General features: G+C 37.1%; 3 protein-coding genes and 1 long non-coding RNA gene across 4 annotated transcripts; 3 read left to right on the plus strand and 1 right to left on the minus strand.

The window, feature by feature from the left end:
* The first annotated feature begins 4734 nt into the window (after positions 1-4734).
* LOC113696738 (putative UDP-glucose flavonoid 3-O-glucosyltransferase 3) lies at positions 4735-6124 on the plus strand. Its single transcript, XM_027216120.1, has 3 exons — positions 4735-4955; positions 5560-5676; positions 5815-6124. Exons 1-3 carry the CDS (start codon positions 4735-4737, stop codon positions 6122-6124), a joined length of 648 nt encoding a protein of 215 aa, XP_027071921.1.
* A 702-nt stretch (positions 6125-6826) lies between these two features.
* LOC113697485 (uncharacterized) lies at positions 6827-7716 on the minus strand. Its single transcript, XM_027217122.2, has 2 exons — positions 7253-7716; positions 6827-7066 (listed from the first exon to the last, which is right to left on the minus strand). The coding sequence occupies exons 1-2, from the start codon at positions 7679-7681 to the stop codon at positions 6965-6967; spliced, it is 531 nt and encodes a 176-aa protein (XP_027072923.1). The 5' UTR covers positions 7682-7716; the 3' UTR covers positions 6827-6964.
* A 1294-nt stretch (positions 7717-9010) lies between these two features.
* Positions 9011-12434, plus strand: LOC113720142 (uncharacterized). Its single transcript, XR_003455223.2, has 3 exons — positions 9011-9216; positions 11008-11086; positions 12233-12434. It is a non-coding gene; the product is annotated as an uncharacterized lncRNA (long non-coding RNA).
* A 331-nt stretch (positions 12435-12765) lies between these two features.
* On the plus strand, positions 12766-14183 carry LOC113695697 (nonsense-mediated mRNA decay factor SMG7-like). Its single transcript, XM_027214835.2, has 3 exons — positions 12766-13169; positions 13495-13617; positions 13808-14183. Exons 1-3 carry the CDS (start codon positions 12996-12998, stop codon positions 14021-14023), a joined length of 513 nt encoding a protein of 170 aa, XP_027070636.2. The 5' UTR covers positions 12766-12995; the 3' UTR covers positions 14024-14183.
* The last annotated feature ends 9552 nt before the right edge of the window (positions 14184-23735 follow it).

The raw sequence follows: 23735 nt of genomic DNA on the forward strand, positions 1-23735 counted from the left end.
CATAACAAAAGATTCAAGTTCTAGATAACTCTCAACCGTAATCGAGCACTAGCACAATTATAATCACAAAAGTCAAAACTAGATGATACCAGCCTATACTAGCCTCACGCCTATGCTTGTATCACCTGTAAGAAAACAAAACTAATAGGATGAGTCAAAACTCCGTGAGGTTCCAAAATATCACGCAACCCAAGTAGCGAGTTGACCGTTGTATAAAACTTAAAATATCAAAGTAGCGAGCATAAAAGTTCATAAAAATGAACAATAACACTTCAAATAGCAAATTATTAGATATCCAACATTTCCAGGTAAAAGGATACAGTCTGCTCTCGGGAGCAGGTTCCGTGGCCACTTGTTCAAAATCTGTTGACACTCCGTCAACCATGGAATTATAACAAGTCCAGTGGAGCACTGCTTAACTCCAATCTCCGTCCACCATTCAAACCCCCTACCGGGCCCAAACTCCAAGATAAACACTAGTGGTAATACTTGAGCATACCAATTAGTCGAGGAGATAATACTCCACTCGACAAAATAGGTGACCCATGGCTCGTTATCTAATCGACCAGGCCATTGCCGACTCGACTCAATTAACTAGCTAGTGGGGTTTGGGTTCCCAAGCAGTCAGTATAGTCGATGAGATAACATCTCCAATCGACTTAATAAAGATAAAAGTACGGAAACAAAATGAGAGGCACCTCCCACTCGGATTGAGTGTGGTACATACTGCCGCTCAACACTTACAAGTCAAGTACAAGTACAAACACAAGTACAGGTCAATCAAGTGCAATCAGGTACAAGATCATTCAAGAAGGGGAAGACGAGTGCGAATAAGGGCATACCCGCCTGGCCCTGACCAAGTCACAAATAATGCCTAGCATGTCACATATCCACACATTTCAAGTATTTCAAGTCAATATACAGGTAACATGCAAATCAAGTTACTTGTACATGCATGAATGAGATATCAAATATTTAGTTGAGTTAGGTCAAGTGCGATAACGTACACACTCGCCTATGAATGTCAAATCAGGTGTTTAGTAAATTTCTAGCAACAATGAGCAGGGGACATGCAGTTGGAACACTCACCAATGATTTACTGCTTTCCAAAACCAAGTTCAGATTCAACTCCCTGGTTAGAATCAAAATGTACGATAAAATATCGTATAGCAACTTGAAATCAATTAGGGTTTCAAAATATAAGAGTTTCACTTAAAGAAAACCAAGTAAATAGAACTCATTTAAGTAGTACTCATTTTAGTTATCAAACCCTAGAAAATTCATGCTCGCTCTTTTAGTTTCGATAAAGAAGCGTTTAAAACTTTTAAGTTCGCAACTTGGTATAAGAAACAAGAAAATGTTGTTTAAAACAGTCGCTACTTTCTCTTTATAAAATATATAAGTTTTGGCAAAAAATTCAGTTTATACAACTCTATTAAGGGGAATTCAAATACCCTAAGCAATTTAGGTTCAATTCAACCAAGAATCACCACTCAAGTTCCAATTTCACTTGCTTGAACTTCACGAAATAAAACGGACAGCATTTCCTTTGTATTTTCCTAATTTTCCAGCCATTTCAAGGCTTTATTTTCTTCTCAAATCAACCCAATTCAAACACCATAAGCAAGCATATCAAGATAGCTCTTTATCTAGGCTTAAAACCTTAAATTGTAACTCATTTCTAACAAGTAACCATACAATATCAAAGCTGGAAATTCCTTAACAATGCTGGAAATTCATCTTTTAAAACTAAAAGTCACAATCATGCTACTAATCACCTCACAAATTCCATATCCAAGCTCCATACCAACATAAGATAGTTGAACAACATAAAGCAAGGCTAAAATGGCAAAACCTTAGCTGAAAATCCACTAATCTACACCAAAACTAGAGTATCATCCAATATATTTCAAGATTCAAGGCATCTACTCCATAGTTTGCTAAAATAAGAAAGAGAAAGGAAGTTTTAGACTTATACCTTCCAAAACACTTGAAGAAAGTGAAGAACCAAGTTATTTCTCCCAAGAAATTCACCACTCCAAGCTTCTTAAGTACCAAGGAACTAGTTTAATCGGTTTGGATTTTGAGATTTCAACTCACACAAGGCAAATTCAAGATGAAGTTGGAAGTTCTCCTCTCTTGTTTTTCTCTCCCAAGTTTCAGCCACCATGAAGGAAAAATGGAAGAAATGTAGCCAAAATGAAAGATAAGAAGGAAGGAATTTGCCTTGGTCATCTCTTCTTTGATTGACAACACTTGGCACATCAAGATTCCTTTCTTTTTTTTTTCTTTTCTTCCTTTTCTTTGGTCCAAGATTTCGGCTGGTTTAGGGTTTAATTTAGGGCTGATTAGATGAAATAAAAACAAGAAGATTAGGGTAAGAAAGTAGTGGTCAAATGGTATGCTCAATCGGTAACAAACGGTGCATGTCGGTTCAAGCCTATTTTTTCCTTAACTCTCTCGTACTTGTGTTTTAACTTATGATTCACTAACTTATTATTATCACTTCTAATCACATACTTCCTCTTAATTAATACCCATTCTTATCCACCAAATTTAGTACACACACCTCACCAAGTGATCACATTACCAAAATGCACCAAAAAAAACCTAGCATGCATCATTCCTTTAGAAAAATCATAACTTGAGTTATAAATGTCAAAAATTCATACAACTTAGCCTGTTAAAAACTAGACTTCAAACACTAATAATCTTTAGAAGACACCTCAAAGAGATTCAGTTCATAAGTTGGTCCAAATTGAGCTATAAGCTACTACAACATTCCTATTTTTACTTGTGTAGGGCAGAATTTTCGGTCAACTTTGCCGATTTTCTGGTATTTATAAAAATTGAATCGAACTCTAAATTTTACACCGTAGGAAGCTCTATGAGTCTAGTTTCAACTTTTCAACAAATGGAACTCAATTCCGACTTTTCTATACAAAGTTTATAGCCAATTTCCCAAACCTGCGCAAAGCCTCCTGTGAAAATTCCAGATTTTCTAACAACTTGAGAATATGAAACTTTTTCTTAACAAAATTCACTCCCTTGGCTCAAATTCAACCATTAAACACCCAAGAATCTAAGGCAAGTAAGTTCAAATAAGAGTTATAAAGACAAGTAAAATTTTGGGGCCTCACATGCTCTTTCTCTTTCTTCTAATTTTTGTGTAGGTGTAATATATTGTTTAGTTTTTCAATTGTGAGTGAGTGTATTCAATTTATAGATTTGTGAGGGTTGATTTGGTAAGTTGTAAAACTTCTTGACTCAATCAAAAGGAGTTTTGTGTGAGCACGAAGGAAGTCTTCTGTTGTACAAGATTGATTTGCTTTACCAAATTGAAAAAACTCAATAGTGGGTACAACTCCGAATTTGAGTTCAAACTTGGGAGTTAGTGTGGTTTGCAATTATTATTCCCTATTTCTAATTACTTCTTTTCTATGTGTTTAAGTTCTTTCATTGCTTTAATTCTACTACATCTTCAAGTTGGTGCTTAATTATATAATTAATCACCTAGGCAACTTTGTAAATTTATTTTAAACAAAATTTGTATTAATCATGCTTAGATTTCAAATCAATCTAATTCAACCCCCTCTTAGGTTAATCTGACCTTATACTTTACATATACATATTTGGTGAACCTATTGAATTAGAAATCAAATTCCTTCAAACAAAAAAAATTCAAAAATATGGTTTTGTTAATAAGATAAAATTACATAGAAGTTGGGATTTTGTAAATAATTTAGAGCTAAAATATAATTTGGAAACTAAAATGACAAATTCATAATGCCGCATGAAAATGGAGAAGATTTGAAAACTTAAGAGAATTAAAGGAGTAGACAGCAAAAATATATATGTGGTACTAGGAAGAATGTATTAGGAGTGTGCAAGATTGAAAAATTCTAATTTACCAACTGAATTCGAAATTTTCGAAATTGATAATTCGGAATTCGAAACTAAAATCGGGTTTTCCGATTTTGAATTATGCGAATTTAGTTCGAATTCAGTAATGAGATTTTTCAAATCGGAATTCCTATTTCGATTTCAAATTCGTTTTTCCATATATATATATATATAATATTTTATATATATATGTAATATAACATTTATATAATAATAATAATTTTTATATTCCTAAATTGAAATTTATCGAATTGAATTCGGAACGAATTTGAAGTCAGAGTTAGTGAATCCGAAATCGAATTCGGTCGAAAATTCTAATGCCAAAATTTCGATTTCAAAGTTCCAAATTACCGATTTCAATTCTGATTCACACCCGTAGAATGTATCACTTTCATTAATTAATGCATTAAATGTCCAAACAAACCACTTGATTGCATTGAAGAAGCGGACATAAATGAATAAATCAAGCATCAGACTGGTTTGATTTAAATCGGAACGGATTGACGGTTCAGTATTCCGTCCGATCGGGTTAACTAGTTTCCAAGATTTAAAGCGATTTTTTAACCTTTCGGAAGCTCAAGTTAGTTTGGACAGCAACCCGCGCCAAAACTATGGCTTGCCGATCTAGGGGTGGAAAAGAATGTAGAAGGAAATCGTGCGATATCTAAACATGATGTCAGAACATCCGTCAGATGGTTTCCTTTGCTTTCCTCCACAATTTTCCACTGCAAGTTTTGAGACGGTCATCCGAGAACCACAAAATGGAAACCGGTATATCACATTGTCTCCGCGGAACAAAGGGAGGAGAAAGTCCAATCAACACATCCAATGATGAAGAAAACAGAGCTGGTTTTTGTTCCTGCACCAGGCAGAGGCCACACAGCATCCATAATCGGGTTCGCAAAGCAGCTTCTTCAAAGAGAAGAACGCAAATCAGTAACTGTTCTAGTCATAAAGCGGGCTACTCCACCTAAACTTGATTCATACATTGAAAAATTAGCGGCCGCCAATTCTAATATCCGATTCATTAACCTCCCTTCTGTTGATCCACCGTAGCCAGAACCGATGAGGTCGATCGAGAAGTTCACTGCTGTTTAATTGAGAAGCACAAAGCTCTCGTCAAAAATGCCATGACCAACCAATTTTGTCGAACCCTGTACTCAACTCGCCGGGTTAGTGATCGATTTGTTTTGCACATCAATGATTGATGTAGCTAATGAGCTTGGTGTTCCTTCCTACATTTTATTCACATCTAGTGCTGCTTTTCTTGGGCTTATGCTTTATCTCCCAATTCGCCATTCTGGGAAGGGGTGAATTTAGCATTTCAGATCCTGATTCAATCATAACTACCTATTCCCACCCTGTACCCTCGAGGGTTTTACCATCTTTTCTGTTTGATAAGACTGGGGGTTATGGATCAATGTTATATCAAGGTACACGATTTAGAGAGACAAAAAGCTTTATCATAAATACATTTGCCGAATTAGAATCTCCCATGCAACTGAGTATCTGGAATCAGATAAGGAATTAGCACCAATTTATACGGTTGGGACCTGTGATCAACTTTGAGGTCGAAAAGCATCCGAACTCCTAAAATATTATCAAATGGCTTGATGACCAGCCATCTTCATCTGCTCTTTTCCTCTGTTTTGGAAGCATGGGAGGTTTTGAGCATCCCCAGATAGCAGAGATGGCGGCTGCTCTGGAGCGAAGTGGATATAGATTCTTATGGTTGCACGGGCGGCAGCACCAAAGGAATTCAGTGCAAAGCGAGTTAGTATACCAATTTTTCTGAGATTCTGCCAGAAGTGTTTTTGGAGCGAACAAAGAAAAAGGTATTTTTTGTGTTATAGCCCATGAAGCAGTTGGTGGCCTTGTATCTCACTGTGGGTGGAATTTTATACTGGAAAGCTTGTGGAATGGTGTGCCAATTGCAACATGGCCTGTATACGCTGAACAACAATCTAATGCTTTTCAATTAGTAAAAGATTTGGAATTAGCCATGCAGTTGACCTTAGACTACCGTTTTAAGAATCCTCATAAGCTTGTACCATTTAATGAGATAGAGAAGGCCATAAGGTGTTTGATGGACGATGAAAATCCTGTGCGAAGGAGAGTTAAGGAGATTGGAAAGAAGGCTATAGAAGCATTGATGGATGGTGGCTCTTCTTTCATTTCACTTAGACGTTTCATTGAAGATCCTTTGGTAGCGCAAAAATGACGAGTGTAACTTATGGATGCTTAGTACCAGTGTAAGTTATGGGTTGTGGATAGCATATCAAGTTTCCTGTTCAACATACTGCAGACTCGTATAGTATGCTAACTAATTATACTCAAGAATTCAAGGACAATTGGATCTTGTAACTTCAAATTTAGCTGCATTTTGTGATTATTGCCAAGCTTTCATCATAACAGATTAGAACAAATTATCAGAACATTGAGTACCTTGTGCCAATAAGCTTTATTCAGGCCGTGTATTTGGTCTATGTAAATCCACAACTACTTTGTCATTGTTTATGTCAATGGGAAGCCAACTCAACAATACACTTAATTGAGCAAGGCTTTTTTGCCATCAGGAAATCATAGTTACCCACTACTGCTGATGTTATCTTCCTCATAACATACGAACATAACTACAACAGTTCTTTTTTCCGGGCACATTGTGGCTAATATCCGTAGGCATGTCGTGTGACATTCAAATATTCGAGATGAATAATATTTCAGTCATGATTCATCTTGACAGATACAACTAGCGTGTACAGCATCCTGGAACTGCCCAATTTTCTAAGCAAGAGTATGTGTTAATTTCCAGTAATCTAAATAGCAGCATTAGGATGGTTACAACCTAACTGCAGTTTCAAAATCTGTTAAACCTTTAGGATGATGACAAGATAGAAGTTCGAAAATGTGCAAAACCTATAAATTTCTAAAGACTACTCAGTAATTCGGTCTATTAATAGAATTTGATGATAGTAATCGAATTACATAAAAGAATGAGAAACATGGCAGCAAAAGATGACCGATGTGAAGAAAACTAGAAAAGCAGTTCTCAGGAGTCTGTTTACGTGAAACAACTTGAGAAGTTGATCTGAGTATACGAGTCTCTCTTCTTGCTCTTCTTTTTGAAATGCTTAGAAGCAGCTTTCAGCACCTTTACCCATCCCTAAACAACAAAATTTATCTCATTAATGAGACTGCTAAAGATAAAAACATATTAGCTATTAGTAGCACTACTCTACACCTCAAGAAAAATAGTCAAATCACCACAAAAATATACCACTCAGATAATTAATCAGAATAAAGTCACCGAAAATTAAGTTTTTTATTTCTGAATAGTGAATGATAGTACCTTTCTTGGTGTTGGACTAGTGGAAGGAAGCTTAGAAGAAGGGCAAGGAGTAAAATCAAGACTGTTCTTCCTCTTTCTCTTCCTCATCTTTTGATACTTCAGGAGATTATCAGAAACAGCATCAGTGAACTTTCTCTTGATATTTGCAGTCACTTTCTTGATCTTGGTCAGCCCTTCATCATCATTGTAAACAAGCTTTCTCGAGAGGCCGCAGCTCAGTACATTTCTGCGGTCATTACTGATGGGAGTTGTTGAAGGAAATTTCCTGTGGATCAAAGGGGACCAAATGGAGCTCTGTGAATAGTCAAAATCAAAGGCCGAATTGTCAGGGAATTTGGAGAGCAGATCTCTGCACATAGAGGATTCTAGGTACTCCACCACCATCACCAATGCGCCCCCATAAGGGGCAATCTCGGGGTTCATCTCCATGGAATTTTAGCCAAGAGAAAAGCTGTAATGATGCAAGTTGTTCGAAAAAGGGTAAAGCAGAAGTAAAAAAGGGTAAAGCAGAAGTAAAAGATACCAAGAGAAAAGTAGCCGTTGGAATTTGTCGCGTTAATGTATGCGCAACGGTCCAAATATCAATAACTGCTTTATAAAATATGCAGGATCACGTGTGCCAACGTTGTCGTTTGCCAATATTTGCCTCCTTTAGCTCCCAAAAGAAAAGAAATAAAATAAAGTAAATACTCCCTCCTAATTTCTGAAGATCTATAGTTTCGGCCTCTTTTTTTAATTTGATTGACCTTTTTGAAACCATTGAGTTTGTTTGGATAAGAGTTTATTTGGATGATTTATTTGAGATATTTTCTGTAGCACTTTTTGTGATGTGATGTATGTGAGATAAAAAGGTGATTGGGAAGATAAAAAGGTGATTGGAATTTGTGAAAACAAATTTTGCAAACCAAATTATCTTTGTCCAAACAAACTCATTGAGTTTTGGTCCAATTGGCCAGGTATAGTCTCTTAAAACTCTATCATGCATTAGGTCAGAAGTTTAAATCCTACCTAATACATTACAAGGAAGTAAGTCAAAAGTTTAAATCCCACTTGATACATGGGAAAAATCCATTTTTCATCCTCAAACTTTGTGACTAAGACACATTTTGTGAGGACTCGTAAAAACTATTATTTTTAAGCCTAATTTGTGGCTTAATAAATTATTTAATTGGATATTTGCCTCGAGGAATATTTTCTAGTCTTATTAGACCTAAATGCATGGTAATATAACTTCGTTATATTTTTAAAGTAACTCATTTCACGAATTAATTTCCTGGAGCGCGTTTAGTAAAAATAGTGAATAGTGCTTGGAGATTTTATCCGCTTGAGAGTACAATAAGTTTGGAATATTGGAGACATGTACAATGGACCTAAATTCGGTATTTTAATGTTTAAATACTCAGGTGATAGTTATTAGTACTATCGTTATAAGAATTTCTCGGAAGTTTCGCGTTATCGCGCTTAAATTGGAGATACGCGTTTTCACACGCGCGATTTAAATTCAGGAACTTTAGACCCTTATTTTGGGACGATTGAGAGTGAATAATATTTATATGAATATAAGTGCATTAGAGGTTTAGTGCACCAGTGAAACAAATTCGAGAGGAATCGAACACGAAACGCGCGGGAAAAAGAGTTAACATTTGAATCAATGAGAGCCACACATTTTAGTTTCACATGGGTGCATCACACCAGATCAAAACCCTCCACTTTATCACCTCAAACAGCCGTGCAACTCTTCTTTTCCTTCCTCATTCCAGCCGTGCAACTCCAAGGAAAAACAAGACCAAGTTCTTCATTTTTCCTTCATCAAATCTTCATCAAACCTCTTCCAATTCACTCCAAATTCGAACTACACTTAACTAAACATTTAGAGATCCCATTGAGCTAAGAAAAGGAGCTGCTATCCATGGTTTTCTTGAGCATCTAAGGGGCCGAAATTTCTGCCTTCATCCTCTAATCAAGTAGGTGTTAATCCAACACTTAAATCTTGCTTTATGAAGATCATCTTACATGTATAAGGTAGTATTTGCATTTGGGTAGCTTGTTTATGGTGTAAAATGAAATGGGTGGGCTCTATGAACTCCCACCTTTGTCTTGAGGACTGATCTCATGCTTGATGATGGATTTAATGGTGGTTTAGTGCTTAAATTAGTGGATTAATGTTGTATTGTTGGTAGAAAATCATAGGAGGTGCTTGGAGCTAAAGTGACCGTTTTACCCCTGCCTTGTCCGACCATTTTTGTGCACAATTTTGAGGTTCTAATGACTTGATTATATTGTTTACATGTTATTGTGAGTGTGTACAAAATTTCATTGAAAAATAACATGATTTGGTTGGTTAAATGAGTTGATTTCCAAAGTTAGCAAAACTGGAAAATGAATCCCGTATTGCCTAGGCAGTCATCTTGTATCGGCTATAACTCTTTACTCCGATGTCGAAATTCAGTGCCGTCAGTGGCATTTGAAACTAGACATTCCCAGCTTTCCATTGGTACCAAATGTACATTCTAGTTCCACTTGAGTGAGCAACACCATTCGATTGAAAATCACTGTCCTGTTTCGTTTCTCTCCAGGAGACAGGACAGGACTTGTATCTTCATGCTCAAAAATGAGCTGTTTGTGAATGGAATTTGAAAATGGTTTATTCTGAGAAAATTCAGCTTTATGAGAGAGCTTTCCAACGCCATCAACCACGCCCAATTCCAAGTTGAATTGAGTGAGTTGTGGCCAAAGTTTGAAACAGCTACAGTGATAGAATTTTCCACTTGGACAGATTTGTAACTAACAATGACTTGGGACTTGTTATTTCGAAATTCTTGATGTAAATCACCTATCAAATGTATTTTGAATTCTTGCTAGACCTGATTATCATAAACGAGACATGTTTTAGGTATCTTCCCTTGGTCAAAAGTTTAGAAAAAGGAAATTTTCATACACGAGGCAGCTTTGCCTTAAAAATTTGGAAACTTGAGTGATTTCGTTAAGTGACTTTCCGTGCATATTTTTCTATGAAATTTGACAGAGGAATAGCCCTTATATGGTAGTATAATCAGACCAAATTTGGTGCCATTTCAAGTCTGTTTAGATGTTCAAACAAAGTCCCAAAGTTCATGTTTAAATCTGGAAATTCTTGATCGAGGAGGAATTTTAGCCAACTTTGAGCTGCTATATCTTGGCGCTCAAAACTTCAATTCTTGTACCGTTTGTTTTGTTTTAAACTTTGATTGTAGCTCTAATTGAGTTCTAAATTTCGGAGGTTAGTTCGTATTGTATGAATTTTGCCGGATTTTCAAAGATGGTCAAAAACCAACCCCGAAACTGTCTAAATGGTCCCAAGCAGCAACTTTGAGTCAATTTTTGAATACCTTCTGTTTGGAATCATGGAAAAGTATCTTCTAGGAACTTTTAGCGCTTTTGAAGAAGTTTCCAACGGTATCAATCTTTCCAATTTTGGACCTACATAGTGCAAGATACGATTTTTCTAAAATTGACACCCAAAGCTGAAATTTGTCAATTTCTTAGAAAATGAGATTTTGGAAACTTGCCTTCTTTTCTCGATACCGATTGAACATTTTGAACTCGATTTCATGGAAAATATTAGTCTCTCTCTTTAGACTTTAAAACTTTACTCTTGAGCCTCGATTATTAATAATTAAGGCCCAATTAATGAATTCCCCTTAGATTGTATAACCTTCTTTGATAAGTAGGGGTTCTAAGTGATAGTGTATAATAGTTGATGGTTATTTGCCCAGGCGCTCAAGGGGACCTTCAAGAGGAACTCGAAGTGGACGTCTAGACATTTGTTTGAGTATTACTCTCTTGTTGCTATAGGTGAGTGTTCCATATAGGAATACGTAATTGGAATAAGTCTATGACATGCATAACCCATGATTATTAAGTGTTAAGTGCTATATGTTAAGTATTTACCACACTCATGCATATCTGAATAAGGTATACTTGAATTACTCGACATGAAATACCTGAAATATGTATATTTGAACTATTCGATATGAAATGCTTAAAGAGCATATTTATGTGATTACTTGAAATATTAGATATGAAATGCTTGGAGAGCATATCTACATGATGTGTTTAAATGATTAATTATGCTATGACAGCATAAGTCGGTTGGAGTGAATCTCCTCGACTCTTATGTGGAAAAAGTGAAAACGGCCAATGGTGGCCTATTAAAATGACATATGTCTACCAATTAACCGTAATTACCACCGTTAACCGTTTACCGTTAACCATGTTTACTTACCGTTTTCTAATCTATTCGGCTACTTGCTTACTTGATTATCTGCTTACGTAATCACCAACTTACTTGATCACTTGATTATCATGAATCGCATGTTATATGAAGTTGTCCATCATTGTTAGGCGAGTGTGTACTTTACCTCACTCGACCTACTCAAATGATGAATTTTACCTTTTGCCGAATTACTTGATTACTTGTGCATGTTGTAAGCTCTAAGCTGAATTGGGCCCTGCTCATCGTTACTAACCTACTCGAGCCAGGACTGGGCTCGGTCGGGTAGGTTGGAACCTTGGGACACCGTTTCGGTATACTCGAGTATTACCACTGGAGGGATAAGGTGATGGCCAGTCAAACCGAGGGGATCCGGAAGTCATAAGGTGCAGATGACCGACAGAGTTCCACTGGAACACCGTATCCTACAGTATATGTTTACCTGGTATCATGATGATTGTTTCGTGCTAAAATGCCAACATGAAATCCTGAGCTATGCCTGTAATAAGCTCCAATCACTCGTGAACTATACATGCTAATGTCTCATACCATGATAAATGTCTCAAATTACCCGTACAATGATTACCACCTCATGATAACATGCCATTGTGTAACCTTGAACCATGCATATGATATGCCCAACTTACTTGATTTATTTGAACTGTTAGAGTGTCTTGGAATCTCACTGGGCTGTGTAGCTCATACCACGTTGTGGATTTCTTTTACAGGGTTCGAGACCAAGGGTGCTCGTGAGTAGTACTAGATTGTTTTCTTTTGAAAACTTTAAGTTATATTATAACGGATGGCTATTGTACCCTTTTCCGTTGGGTTGTATTTAAGCTTGAAAGCTACATAATTGTAAGTGTGAGATATTTGAAGTACTTTAATTATGTATTGAAGTTACTTAAAGTATTTCGAGCTTTTGAATGATGGATTGTAGTGAGTCCTGGCGAGAGCTGGGCAGGCGTTCCGCGGATACCCTTTGGTTCGCCTTAGGGAGAAGTGGGGGCGTCACACATTTGGTCCCCAAACTTTTTGACCAGACACATTGAGTACATGTATTAACTATTTTTTGCCACATTTAGTCAAAAAACGGGAAAATTTTCAATTTGGACGGTGAAACCCACGTGGCCGTTAACTTATGCATCGGGAATCAATGCAAGTCAGACTAAAGTCCACACATTCTCTCTCTAATGCAAGTCGACACAAAATGTTGAGTAAAAGTACACTCAAAGTCTAAGGGTGGAGCTCCTTTTCCTCTCCAAGTTTATCTCTTTCCCACCGAGCTTGTGGAGTGAAAAGCTGCGTGAGATTAGCAGAGGTAGGGGAGTGATTCAACGAAGCTTTGAGTGTACTGGGAGTGATTCAAGACATTCCTGTCTGAAGCGACTGACTTCTATAGCAATTTGACCAAGGCTTTCAGAGAAGTTTGTGGTCTGCCAGGGGAGGTGTTCTTGTATAACAAAGGAGAGTTCATTTTCTACTGAACAAATGAAATTGAGCAAGTGTCAGTTTGCATGCCACCGCTTTCTAATATGTCTTGGGGATCTTGCTAGATATGGCGAGCTTTGTAAGAAACAGGATGCTTCTAAATGGTCGGTTGCGTTTACTTACTACTTAGAAGCAAGCAGGATATGGCCAGCTAGCGGCAATCCCCATAATCAAGTAGGTTTCTTCATATTACTTAATGATGAACACAGGCTTTGTTTAGCTCTAGAATGTTAGAAAAGCTTTGTATCTGTCATTTTTGCTCTTACACTATTTTCAGTTCCAAATTCTCTACTAGTGTTGGGGACAAGCCTGAATTGGCGAACAAAAGTCACTTTTGAAACCATCCTGCGGACCTTGTTTCATTTCTAGATTGATTCTTTGGCAACAGTTGGAGCAATTGTTTAATCCTGATTTTTAAGAAGTTTCTACATTCAAATTCATTTGCTAAACTTATTCTACTGTATATTTCCTCGATCTTAAAATTTGTGTTTCTTTGCAGCTGGCACTGTTAGCAACATATGTTGGCGATGCTTTCCTGGCATTGTACCACTGCACGAGAAGTTTAGCTGTTAAAGAACCTTTCCCTGATGCATGGAATAACCTTATGCTACTCTTTGAAGAGGTAAGAGTTCTTCTTTTTTATTTTTATTTTTTTCATCCTTGCCTTTTTACCAAAACTATGTAACAAAAGAGGAAGGAGGGAGGTAAACTCAGTAATTTTACTTGTAGTTTTTAGAATTCTTTGCTTTATTTTTAAATTTGATTTTTGAAGTTAAGTAGTTAGGAATCTATTGTTTCTTCTGATTTTGCAGAACGGGTCATCCCATCTGTCTTCACTTTCCAGTGAGACACACATCGATTTGTTAAAGCCATTTGAAAAAGTCTCCTTGCAGGCCGCACCACAGTCTCTCACTGGATCTTCAAATAAGAGTAACTTGGAAACTAACAACATCTTTTCTACTGCAAAAACTGAACTCTGGCCCCTCTTTGTGAGATTGATAAGTTTTTTCCTTGGGAGATCCAGGTAATTAGAGCAACACAATATTCTCTTGATCTGACTTATATTCTGGCTAACCCATCAGAAGACAACAAACAGGATTAGTCCCTGCTGATTTTGTGACTATTTTCATTTCTGTTATTAGTTATGGTGCTTGTGAAGATAAAAAATCATGTTGTTATTTGCTATTACTTCTGTGTGGCGGACCATTAGTTAGTCAAGCTTGCAAGAACGCATTTTAACTGGGTCACTCCGTAGCAAACTCGGCAAGTTTAGTAGGTGTAGCCTAAGGCATGGTATATCTTTCTTGAATTTATTTGGAATATCATCCTACAAACTGGTCGAGATCATCACCTTAATTCTCTCAGTTCCCTGTTTGGGAGCAACAGGGAAATTCGTTATCATCTCCTCAATTCCCTTTTTGCGAACTACAGGGTGGATGTCAGAGAAATAGTGAATTTTTGCTGATTGAAGAGGAACTGATATTGTAGTTGACTGATTTAAACACCAAAACTCCACTATTTGTGTCGACTTGCATTAGAGAGAGAATGTGTGGACTTTAGTCTGACTTGCATTGATTCTCAATGCATAAGTTAACGGCCACGTGGGTTTCACCGTCCAAATTGAAAATTTTCCCGTTTTTTGACTAAATGTGGCAAAAAATAGTTAATACATGTACTCAATGTGTCTGGTCAAAAAGTTTGGGGACCAAATGTGTCTTAGTCACAAAGTTTGAGGATGAAAAATGGATTTTTCCCCTTGATACATTATAAGGAAGTATTATACTTCATTGTTCTAAAAAATTCAGAAATTACAATAGTACACTTGTCTTATCTGAACATCCACCCTCCAACTATCATTCAATTTATTTGTATTTAACTTATTTGAACATTCGTCCCCAACCCCCATACATTTATTTGTACTTTTCTCGTCGGAACATCCACTCCCCAGCCCCTGTACAATTTATTTGTACGTACTTTAAATTTAACTTTGTTCTGTAAATGAACTTTAATTGAATTTTAACTATATAGAGTGTGACGCCCCGAAAAGTATAAGTGTGAGAACCCGTACTTTTCCCATTTTGTAGGGTTTTATTTATTTAATGGCTTGTTTTCTGCGTTTTCTTTAGTAGGGAAATTTTCTAGATATTTTTAATGAGCAGATATAGTTTTTGGATAATTTTTCTAGTATCAAATAGGTTTTGAGAAATTAAGAGTGTATACCGGATGTGGGACCCACTAGTGCGAAAGTTCGGAAAAATTCGGCCAATAAGGTTAAGTTTCGGATACTGGTTGAAATTTATCAGGTGTTAAGAGATAAGTAGAGGAGGTGAAGTGATTGATGTGAGAGGAAACAAAAGGATAGAAATGCATTTAATGAAGTGACACGTGTCACTTTGTGAGTGGTTGAAGCCTAAGACAACTATTCACCTTTTTGACCTTTCTTGCCCTTGGATTAAATATCTCAAAAATTGACTGAAAATTCACTCTTTCTTTCTCCATGTTGGCCGGCCACCTTAAGCTCAAGAAGAAAGAAAACTTCTCCAATTTTAAGCTTCCAACTAGCTCAAATCTTCCAAACCAATTGCATCAACTAGTTTCTACTCCATAAAAGTCTTCCATTAGGTGCTAGTAAGTTGTTTGGTGAAGTTTTTTAAGGAAGCTAAGGTGTTCTACAACTCCCTCTCTCTTGTTTACTAGGTAAGTGATGATTACACTTCCTCTTACACCTAATGATGTTTAATTTGTGCCTAGTGGTGGCTATAGTGTTGAAAATTGTGGTTTATTTCTTGGTTTGGAATGAATTGGTGAAGTTTTTATTTTTTTGAGGAATTTTCTGGTTTAATGTGATCATGATGTTGTGGTTATTTATGATGGTTGGTAATGAGGGGTTATGACTCTAGTGGATGTAAATGATAGGAAATTGCAACCAATTTTGGGTTTGGAAGGAAATGTGAAAAGTTAGGGTTTCATAACCCCCTTTCTGTCCGGTTTTGTATCTCATGGTTAGGGGCCGAATTGGCCTTGGCTCAAAACATGAAAGTTGTAGGTATTGATGTTTTTGAGGTACCTGTAAAATTTCAGGGCATTTGGAGTTGTGTAGAATGAGATATATCGTTTTTACTGTTGCTGTTCTGGGTGATCAGAATGTGCGAACTGTGATTGTAATCGTCTGTTTTGACTGGAATTGCTTTGGATTTGGATGTTGGTGTCTTCTGATGAAATGTAGCTTGATGTCTTAGCTACCGCATGCCTTTGGAATTTCTGCATTCGGACCTGTATAGACTGAGTTGGACTAATTACAGCATAGTGTAATTTGTAAACCTGTAATTACGGTTCTGGTTTGGTATTCTGCATATTTGACCTAGTTGTGCTAGGATTTGGACTGAGTGGCCTTCTACATTGTTGTAGCCCTGTCTCTTAGCTTCGAAACGGTGGGTCTTGTATCTTCATCCGACCATCGTAGTGCTTTTGGCACCATTACCGGAAAATGACGTCAAAACTGTTTTTCTGGTTTTCCGTTTAACTTTCATTTCCGGACTTTTCCCCAGCTTGACTGGTACTACTTGGAGCTTGATGAATGCATGTTGGATGAACTTGTTGTTGTGTGTGTACCTTTGGGATGGAATGAGGAAATAATGAAGCCATGATGGCTGGAAAAGTTAGCAAATTTAGGGGAAGTGCTGTCCGAACTTTGAAGGGACTTGTTGCATTGGGTTTGTGATCTAAGACTTGGATTTGAGCAAGGCAATGCTATATGATGGATGGTTTCAGAGCCGTGGAGGTGAGTGACCTCAAACTGTTTCCCAATTTACTTTTGAACCGCTTTACTGCATTATCTACTTTTGAACCGTTTTCAAAGTTACTTTTGGAACTGTTTCTTACATATCATGCGTGCTTGCATTAGTGTCTTGTTATTATTGATTTTACTTTCAATGATTGTTAAAACGAGTTTTCTAGACGAGTGTGTACTTTATCGCACTCGACCTAAATAAATATGAAATTTTCAATGATTAATGTTTAAATGCTACTTGCGCATGAATGTAAGCCTTTTGGGCTGAACTGGCCATTGCCCCTTGTTACCGGTCGTCTCGAGCCAGAAGCGGACTTGGTCGGGCGACTAGGAACTTGGGTGAACGTTTCGGTATACTCGAGTATTACCTTGTAGGTTGGTGGAGCCTGGCCAAAAGCCAGGGACGGGGTGAATGAATGAACGAATGAAACCAAATGCAATGAAATGACAGGAGAACGAATGTATCCTTTTCATGAATGTTACTATCGCTTTCCATTGTAAATGTTTCTTGAATTATTGATACTCCATATGGAAATGACATTATTGACAAGAACGATTGTGAAACTGATTTGATAACTGATTTTATTGGTTACTCGCTGAGCTTCTAGCTCACCCCAAAAATGTTTTATTCCCCTCCACAGGGCTCAAGGCGAAGGAGTGGCTTGTAGTGTTTAATCCTGGATTATCTCATGTATGGATTGAACTTAGATTTCCTTTTGTGTAATCGTTCATATTGGGATTGTATTGAACGTTTAGAATTGATTGGATGTGTAATAGTCTAGTTTTGGACTTCCTCCTGTATACTAATTGTGATCAAGGATCAGAGTGGCGCAGTGGAAGCGTGGACGCTTCGCTTTTGATATGTAAAGTTTTGGGATATTTGATTTTTTTATTTGAGATCGTATCTTGTATTTGTTTGAGGACTGTAGTGATCGACTGAGTCCCGGCGAGAGCTGGGCAGGCGGCCCGCCGAACCCTCTGGTTCGCCTTAGGGGGAGGTGGGGTCATGACATAGAGTAAATTTAAGATTTTCTCCATTAGGTAAGTTGTTATTCAAGAAATAGGTTTTAAAATGTTTTTGTCTATTTTTTTTTGGAACTCAAACATTTTTTTCTTTAAATTTATAATTTGAATAACATTAATATTTAATCCTAACTGTTAAATGTGTTTCCGGCTGATTTGAATTCGCGCCCTTTGCAGACACCAGTAACATTACGACAGCTCAGCATTTTTAATGAGAACAAATTTCTTCATTTTGCGTCTTACCTCAAATACAACTATGCACTTTCATGGTGACGTTTTGCTTTTTGAACGGCATCCTTCACGTCTCTCATCTTGGCCTTTTTCTTTTGTATCAATATTTTTTATAACGACTTAGACTAAAATTTTTCCTTTTCTCTTCTTGGTCTTTTATTTTATCTGTTTGATTTTGTCAATTTTTTAAGTGACAAATTAGAATAAATATTTTTATTTGATAGAAAAAAAAAGCAGAAATAAAAGGAGCACTCCTCTTCTTTAGTCTCTTTTTCAATACTACAATTAAAAATGGAAGTTCCTTTAACTTGCTGATAATGAAGAAAAAGAAAAGATGGTGCGTGAGAACCCGTAATTTTTCCAATTTTCTAGGTTTTATTATCTTTCATGGCTTGTTTTCTGCATTTTCGTGATTAGGAAAAATTCTAGATACTTTTAAGGAGCAGATATAGTTTTTAGATGATTTTTCTAGTATCGAATAGGTTTTGAGAAATTAAGAGCGTATACCGGACGTGGGACCCACTAGTGCGAAAAGTTCGCAAAAATTCGGCCAACTAGGTTAAGTTTTGGATACTGCAATTAATTTACCGGGTGTTAAGAGATAAGTAGAGGTTGCAATTTGGATTGGTGTGAGAGGAAACAAAGTGATAGACTTGCATTAAATAAGTGACAAGTGTCACCATTTGGTTGGATGGACTTGTAAGACCACTATTCATTTTCTTACCAATTGACCAAATAAATCAAAAAAAAACTACCAAAAATTCACCATTTTCTCCTTCATCTTGGCCGACTTCCTTAAGCAACAAAAGAAAGAAAACTCTTCAAGTTTTTGGCTTCAATCTTGCTCCAATCTACCAAATCAACCATTGAATCTTGTTTTTGCTCCATAAAAACACTTAAGGGAGTGATAGTGAGTTGTTTGGTGGAGTTACTTGGAAAGCTAAGAGGACTAGTTGCTCTCTTTCTTGTCTTGTTAAGGTAAGTTGAGAAGGACCCCTCTCCTTCCTTTAATGATGTTTAATCCATGATTAGTGGTAGTATAAGATGCAATTTTATGGTTTATATCTTGATTTTTGGTTGAATTGGTGAAGTTTTGTAATTATTGGGGATTTTTCTGTTTTCATATGAATATGATTATGTGGTTATGTATGATGATTGGAAATGGTATTTAAGGAAGCTAGAAGGTGGAAAAAGTGGTTAATTGCAAGCAATTTCTGTTTTGGAAGAAAACTGGAAAATTAGGGTTCTTGGAAATTACATTCTGCCCGATTTTGTAGCTCATAGTTAGAGGCCGAATTGGCCTTGAGTTAAAACATAAAAGTTGTAGGGAATGATATTTTAGAGGTGTCTGAAAAATTTCAGGTCAATCGGAGTAGCGTAGCTTGAGAAAAGACGGAATTACCCTTGCTGCCCTGGTTTTACCCGAATTTGGGAATTGCTTCTGTAATTGGTTATTTTGGTTAGGAATGATTCCAAATTGGTTGTTGAGGTCTTCTGATGAAATGTAGCCCTGTTCCTTATCTTTCGGATGGCTTTGAAATTTCTGGATTTGGACTTAGGTAGGGTGATTTATGATGTTTGCACTAGAATGCATTCTGTGAATCTGTTTTTGGGGTTCTGGTGTAGTAGATTGCATTTTTGACCTGGTTGCACTCGAAACTGGGTTGAGTGACCTTCTGTAATATTGTATCGCTATCTCTTAACTTCGAAACGGTGGGTCTTGGACCTTCATCCGATAATCGTAGTGCCTTTGGTGCCATTACCGCAAAATGACGTCAAAAACTATTTTTTTTCAGGGATAAAGCTAGTTCCATTTCCGGATTTTTCTGGTTTCCTCTATTGCTTGTGTGTGCTTATGGAACCCTATTTTGGTGATATTTGGCTTTGGTTTATGACTCGTTATCGAGTCTCATTGTACTTGTTTGCATGTTTTAGGGCGTGACGGTGGTTCACGATGTTCCTTTGACGGGGTTGCATGAAATATCATTTGCAAGCTTGGTGAGTGTACTACTCACTTGTGTGTTACTATATGGCTTTGATACTTGAACTTGATGAGTTAAATGTTTATTGTACCATTGATATTGATTGAAGTGAGGGTGTACTTTATCACTCTCACTTATTTCTCATGTTATTGGAATGTTACATGAAATGAAAGTACATGACTTGGTGTCGTTTGGACGAGTATCCAACGACCATGATTGTTATCATTGAGCTCAACCCCATTGGTAGTTGATTGAATCGAGCCGGCGAGGGCTTGGTCGTGACAATTAATGAGCCTTGGAGAAATGTTATATGGAATCTTGTAGTATGAGAGACTCTCGATTCCGGTATACTCGAGTAATACCACAGTGCAAGTGTTTGGAGTTCGGGCCCGGTAGGGGAATGTTAGGTGGAAGGAATGGAAGTAAAGTGAAGTCTATGGTTGGTTACTTTTAAACATTGACGGAGAGTCAATGAGATCCGATCAAGAATGCAAACGAGGAAAAGGGCTCTTGAGAGCCGCCCGAATCCTTTTATCATCATTATTGATGTGTGTCTTTATTTACTTTTGATGAATTGGACTGAAAAGCTTGATGCATCTATGAACTTGGTTGCTTGAGTAGTATTATCTCACTGGGCAATTAGCTCACTCTATTCCTTTTGTTTTCCTTACAGGAAAATAAATACTTTTGGACTGCAATTGATAATTGGTTGCCGAATTGAGCTAGTTGGACATATCTTTTGTATAGCTCATTTATTGAAACTCTAAATGTACTTTTGGGACCGTTTCTCTTTTGATTTGGCAAACCAGACATGTATCCACTTTTGAATATTTTTGTATGCCACTTTGGTTTGTAAATGCTAAGTTTCAAGATGTGAATGTTTGCTTGATATTTGGTTGGGTTCTGACGGGTCGGTTACTATTCATGGCTGACTCCGGATTTCTTTTTTTTTTTATTTTTTTTTATTTTGACATTTTAACTTGTTTACGCACATTTGTAAGTTCCGGAACGCAATAGATCGCTCTAAATTGCACCGTTAGTCCTGGCGAGAGCTGGGCAGGCAGTCCGCTAACCCCTTTGGTTCGCCTTAGGGGAAGGTGGGGCTGTCACATGGTGACTGGTTTCTTTTTCTTCTTTTTTCCCCCTTTTCTTTCAATTACTCATAACCATTGCTAAACTGGAAATAGTTTTTATTAAATTAAAAAAATATGAATTCAAAAGAAAAGCCTTAAAATAGAAGCTATTCATCAAGAAATTATGAAATACTTCTTTGTCACTCATGCACTTTTGGGGTTTTCATTGAATTCTAAAATCCTTTAGTTGAAATAACACATCTCAAGTCTTTTTCACCTTTACGAAGATTACCTTTTTACCTTTGTTTTCTTGCTTTATTGCTCTTTCCAATGAAAACAAAAGATAAAAGATTTGTTTTTTTTTTTAATGATGGTGAACAATCGAAACCTTAGTACAGCAAAAGACAAGACGTTAATAAGAGGTGAAAAAGTTTACTGGAGGAGGACGGATGACAAGCAATTTGCTCCCAATTAAAATCCTAAGTTGTCACAATAATATAGGTAATTGAAGAGAGGAGTGAGTTCGGATCAACGGAACAAGCTTTTTTCTCTAATTCTAGTACTAAAAGAATAAAATGAGCAAGGGAAAGTTGATGTTATAAACAGTAACTCATGGTCCCTATTGACATCAGAAGTGCATGAGTTTCTCTAGAAATTTGAGTTAAATTTTGCGGTGCTTAATCTTTTTGCCATGTAGTTCTACCATCAAAACTTTTTCTTCCTCTAAACTTCACTGCAAGAGAAGTACTGGCTCCAAGCCTTATTGCGAGACTACCTCTCCTCTTCACACACTTCATTATCACAACGGTGGGTCGTTGCCAATGTGAGCACAGAAACTGTCAAAGTGTTGAATCAAGCCTCGTTCCAAATCAAGACGTTGTTGGTGATTTGTCTAGCAATTCTTAACTCATTGGAAGATGGCTTGTGGGTCACAAAGGAATTGATGAGGATTAGTGTGACAGCCCCACCTCCCCCTAAGGCGAACCAGAGGGTTCGGTGGGCCGCCTGCCCAGCTCTCGCCGGGACTCAGTCGTTCACTACATTTCTCAAACAGATTACAAGATAAAACTCAAATATTACATCAAATTTTCCAATAATTACATATCAAAAGCGAAGCGTCCACGCTTCCGCTGTGCCACTCTGATCCTTGATACCAACCATTCACACGGAGAACTTTAATACCAACCATACACACGGAGAACTTTAATACAAACGTTTCCTTCGCCTCGAGCCCTGTGGAGGGGAATAAAATATTTTTGGGGTGAGCTAGAAGCTCAGCGAGTAACCAGTAAAATCAGTAATCAAATATATTTCACAATATTGCATTTCGATCCTTTCGATGATGTCATGATTCAAAGAACAAATGTCCGTTTATTGCTCTCGTGAGCCAGTGAAGTCATAGCACTTGAACACCCAACGCTCAAATAAATCATTTAACATTAGCATTAACATTCAGAGGGAGCCCCTTTTTGAGCTCCGGAGCTATTTGCTCCAAGTACACAGAGGTGGAGACGTTGGTGTCCAGCACAAGACTCCCCAAGAACTCATTGAAGCCAAACTCATATCATGAATTCACATGCAAGCACGCATGAGATGCAGTCGAGTAAATAATGCAAGAAACATTTCATAAGAAGCTTTAACAATAGTTTGGGGTCACTCACCTCCATCGCTCAGGAACCATCCATCATATATCATTGCCTTACTCAAATCCAAGTCTTAGTTCACAAACTCAATGCAAACAAGTCCTTTCAAAATTCGGACAGCACTTCCTCTTATCTTTCATTACTTTTCCAGCCATCAAGGCTTCATTATTTCCTCCTTCCAACCCAAAGGTACACACACAAAAACAAGTTCATTCAATAGCCATTCAGCAAGCTCCCAGTAGTACAAGTACAAGTCAAGCTAGGGAAAAGTCCGGAAATGAAAGTTAAGCTCAAAACCAGAAAAACTGTTTTGACGTCATTTTGCGGTAATGGTACCAAAGGCGCTACGATTGTCGGATGAAGGTGCAAGATACACCATTTTGAAGCTAAAAGACAGGGTTACAATATTACAGAAGGTCACTCAACCCAGTTTCGAGTGTAACCATGTCAAAAATGCAAGATACCATACCAGAATCACAAAAACATATTCACAGAACGCATTCTACCGGAAACATCATAAATCAGGTTACCTAAGTCCAAATCAAGAAATTCCGAAGCCAGCCGAAAGATAAGAAACAGGGCTAAATTTCATCAGAAGGCCTCAACAACCAATTCGGAAGCATTCCTAACCAAAACAATCAATTACAGGCGAAATTCTTACATTCGGGTAAAACCAGAACAGCAATAGTAATTTCGACTTTTCTCATTCTACACTACTCCGATTCACCTGAAATTTTGTAGGACCCTCTAAAATGTCATTCCCTACAATTTTCATGTTTTAAGTCAAGGCCAATTAGGCCTCTAACTAGGAGCTATAAATTCGGGCAGAATGTTCCTTCACAAAACCTAATTTTCTGAAATTTCTTCCAAAACAGAAATTGATTGCAAATGACCACTTTTTCCACCTCATAGAGTCCTTAAACATCATTTCCAATCATCATATATAGCCACACAATCATATCCATATGAAAACAGAAAAATCCCCAATAATTATAAAA

Source organism: Coffea arabica, chromosome 6e (assembly GCF_036785885.1).
Source record: "Coffea arabica cultivar ET-39 chromosome 6e, Coffea Arabica ET-39 HiFi, whole genome shotgun sequence".
Lineage (NCBI taxonomy): Eukaryota > Viridiplantae > Streptophyta > Magnoliopsida > Gentianales > Rubiaceae > Coffea > Coffea arabica.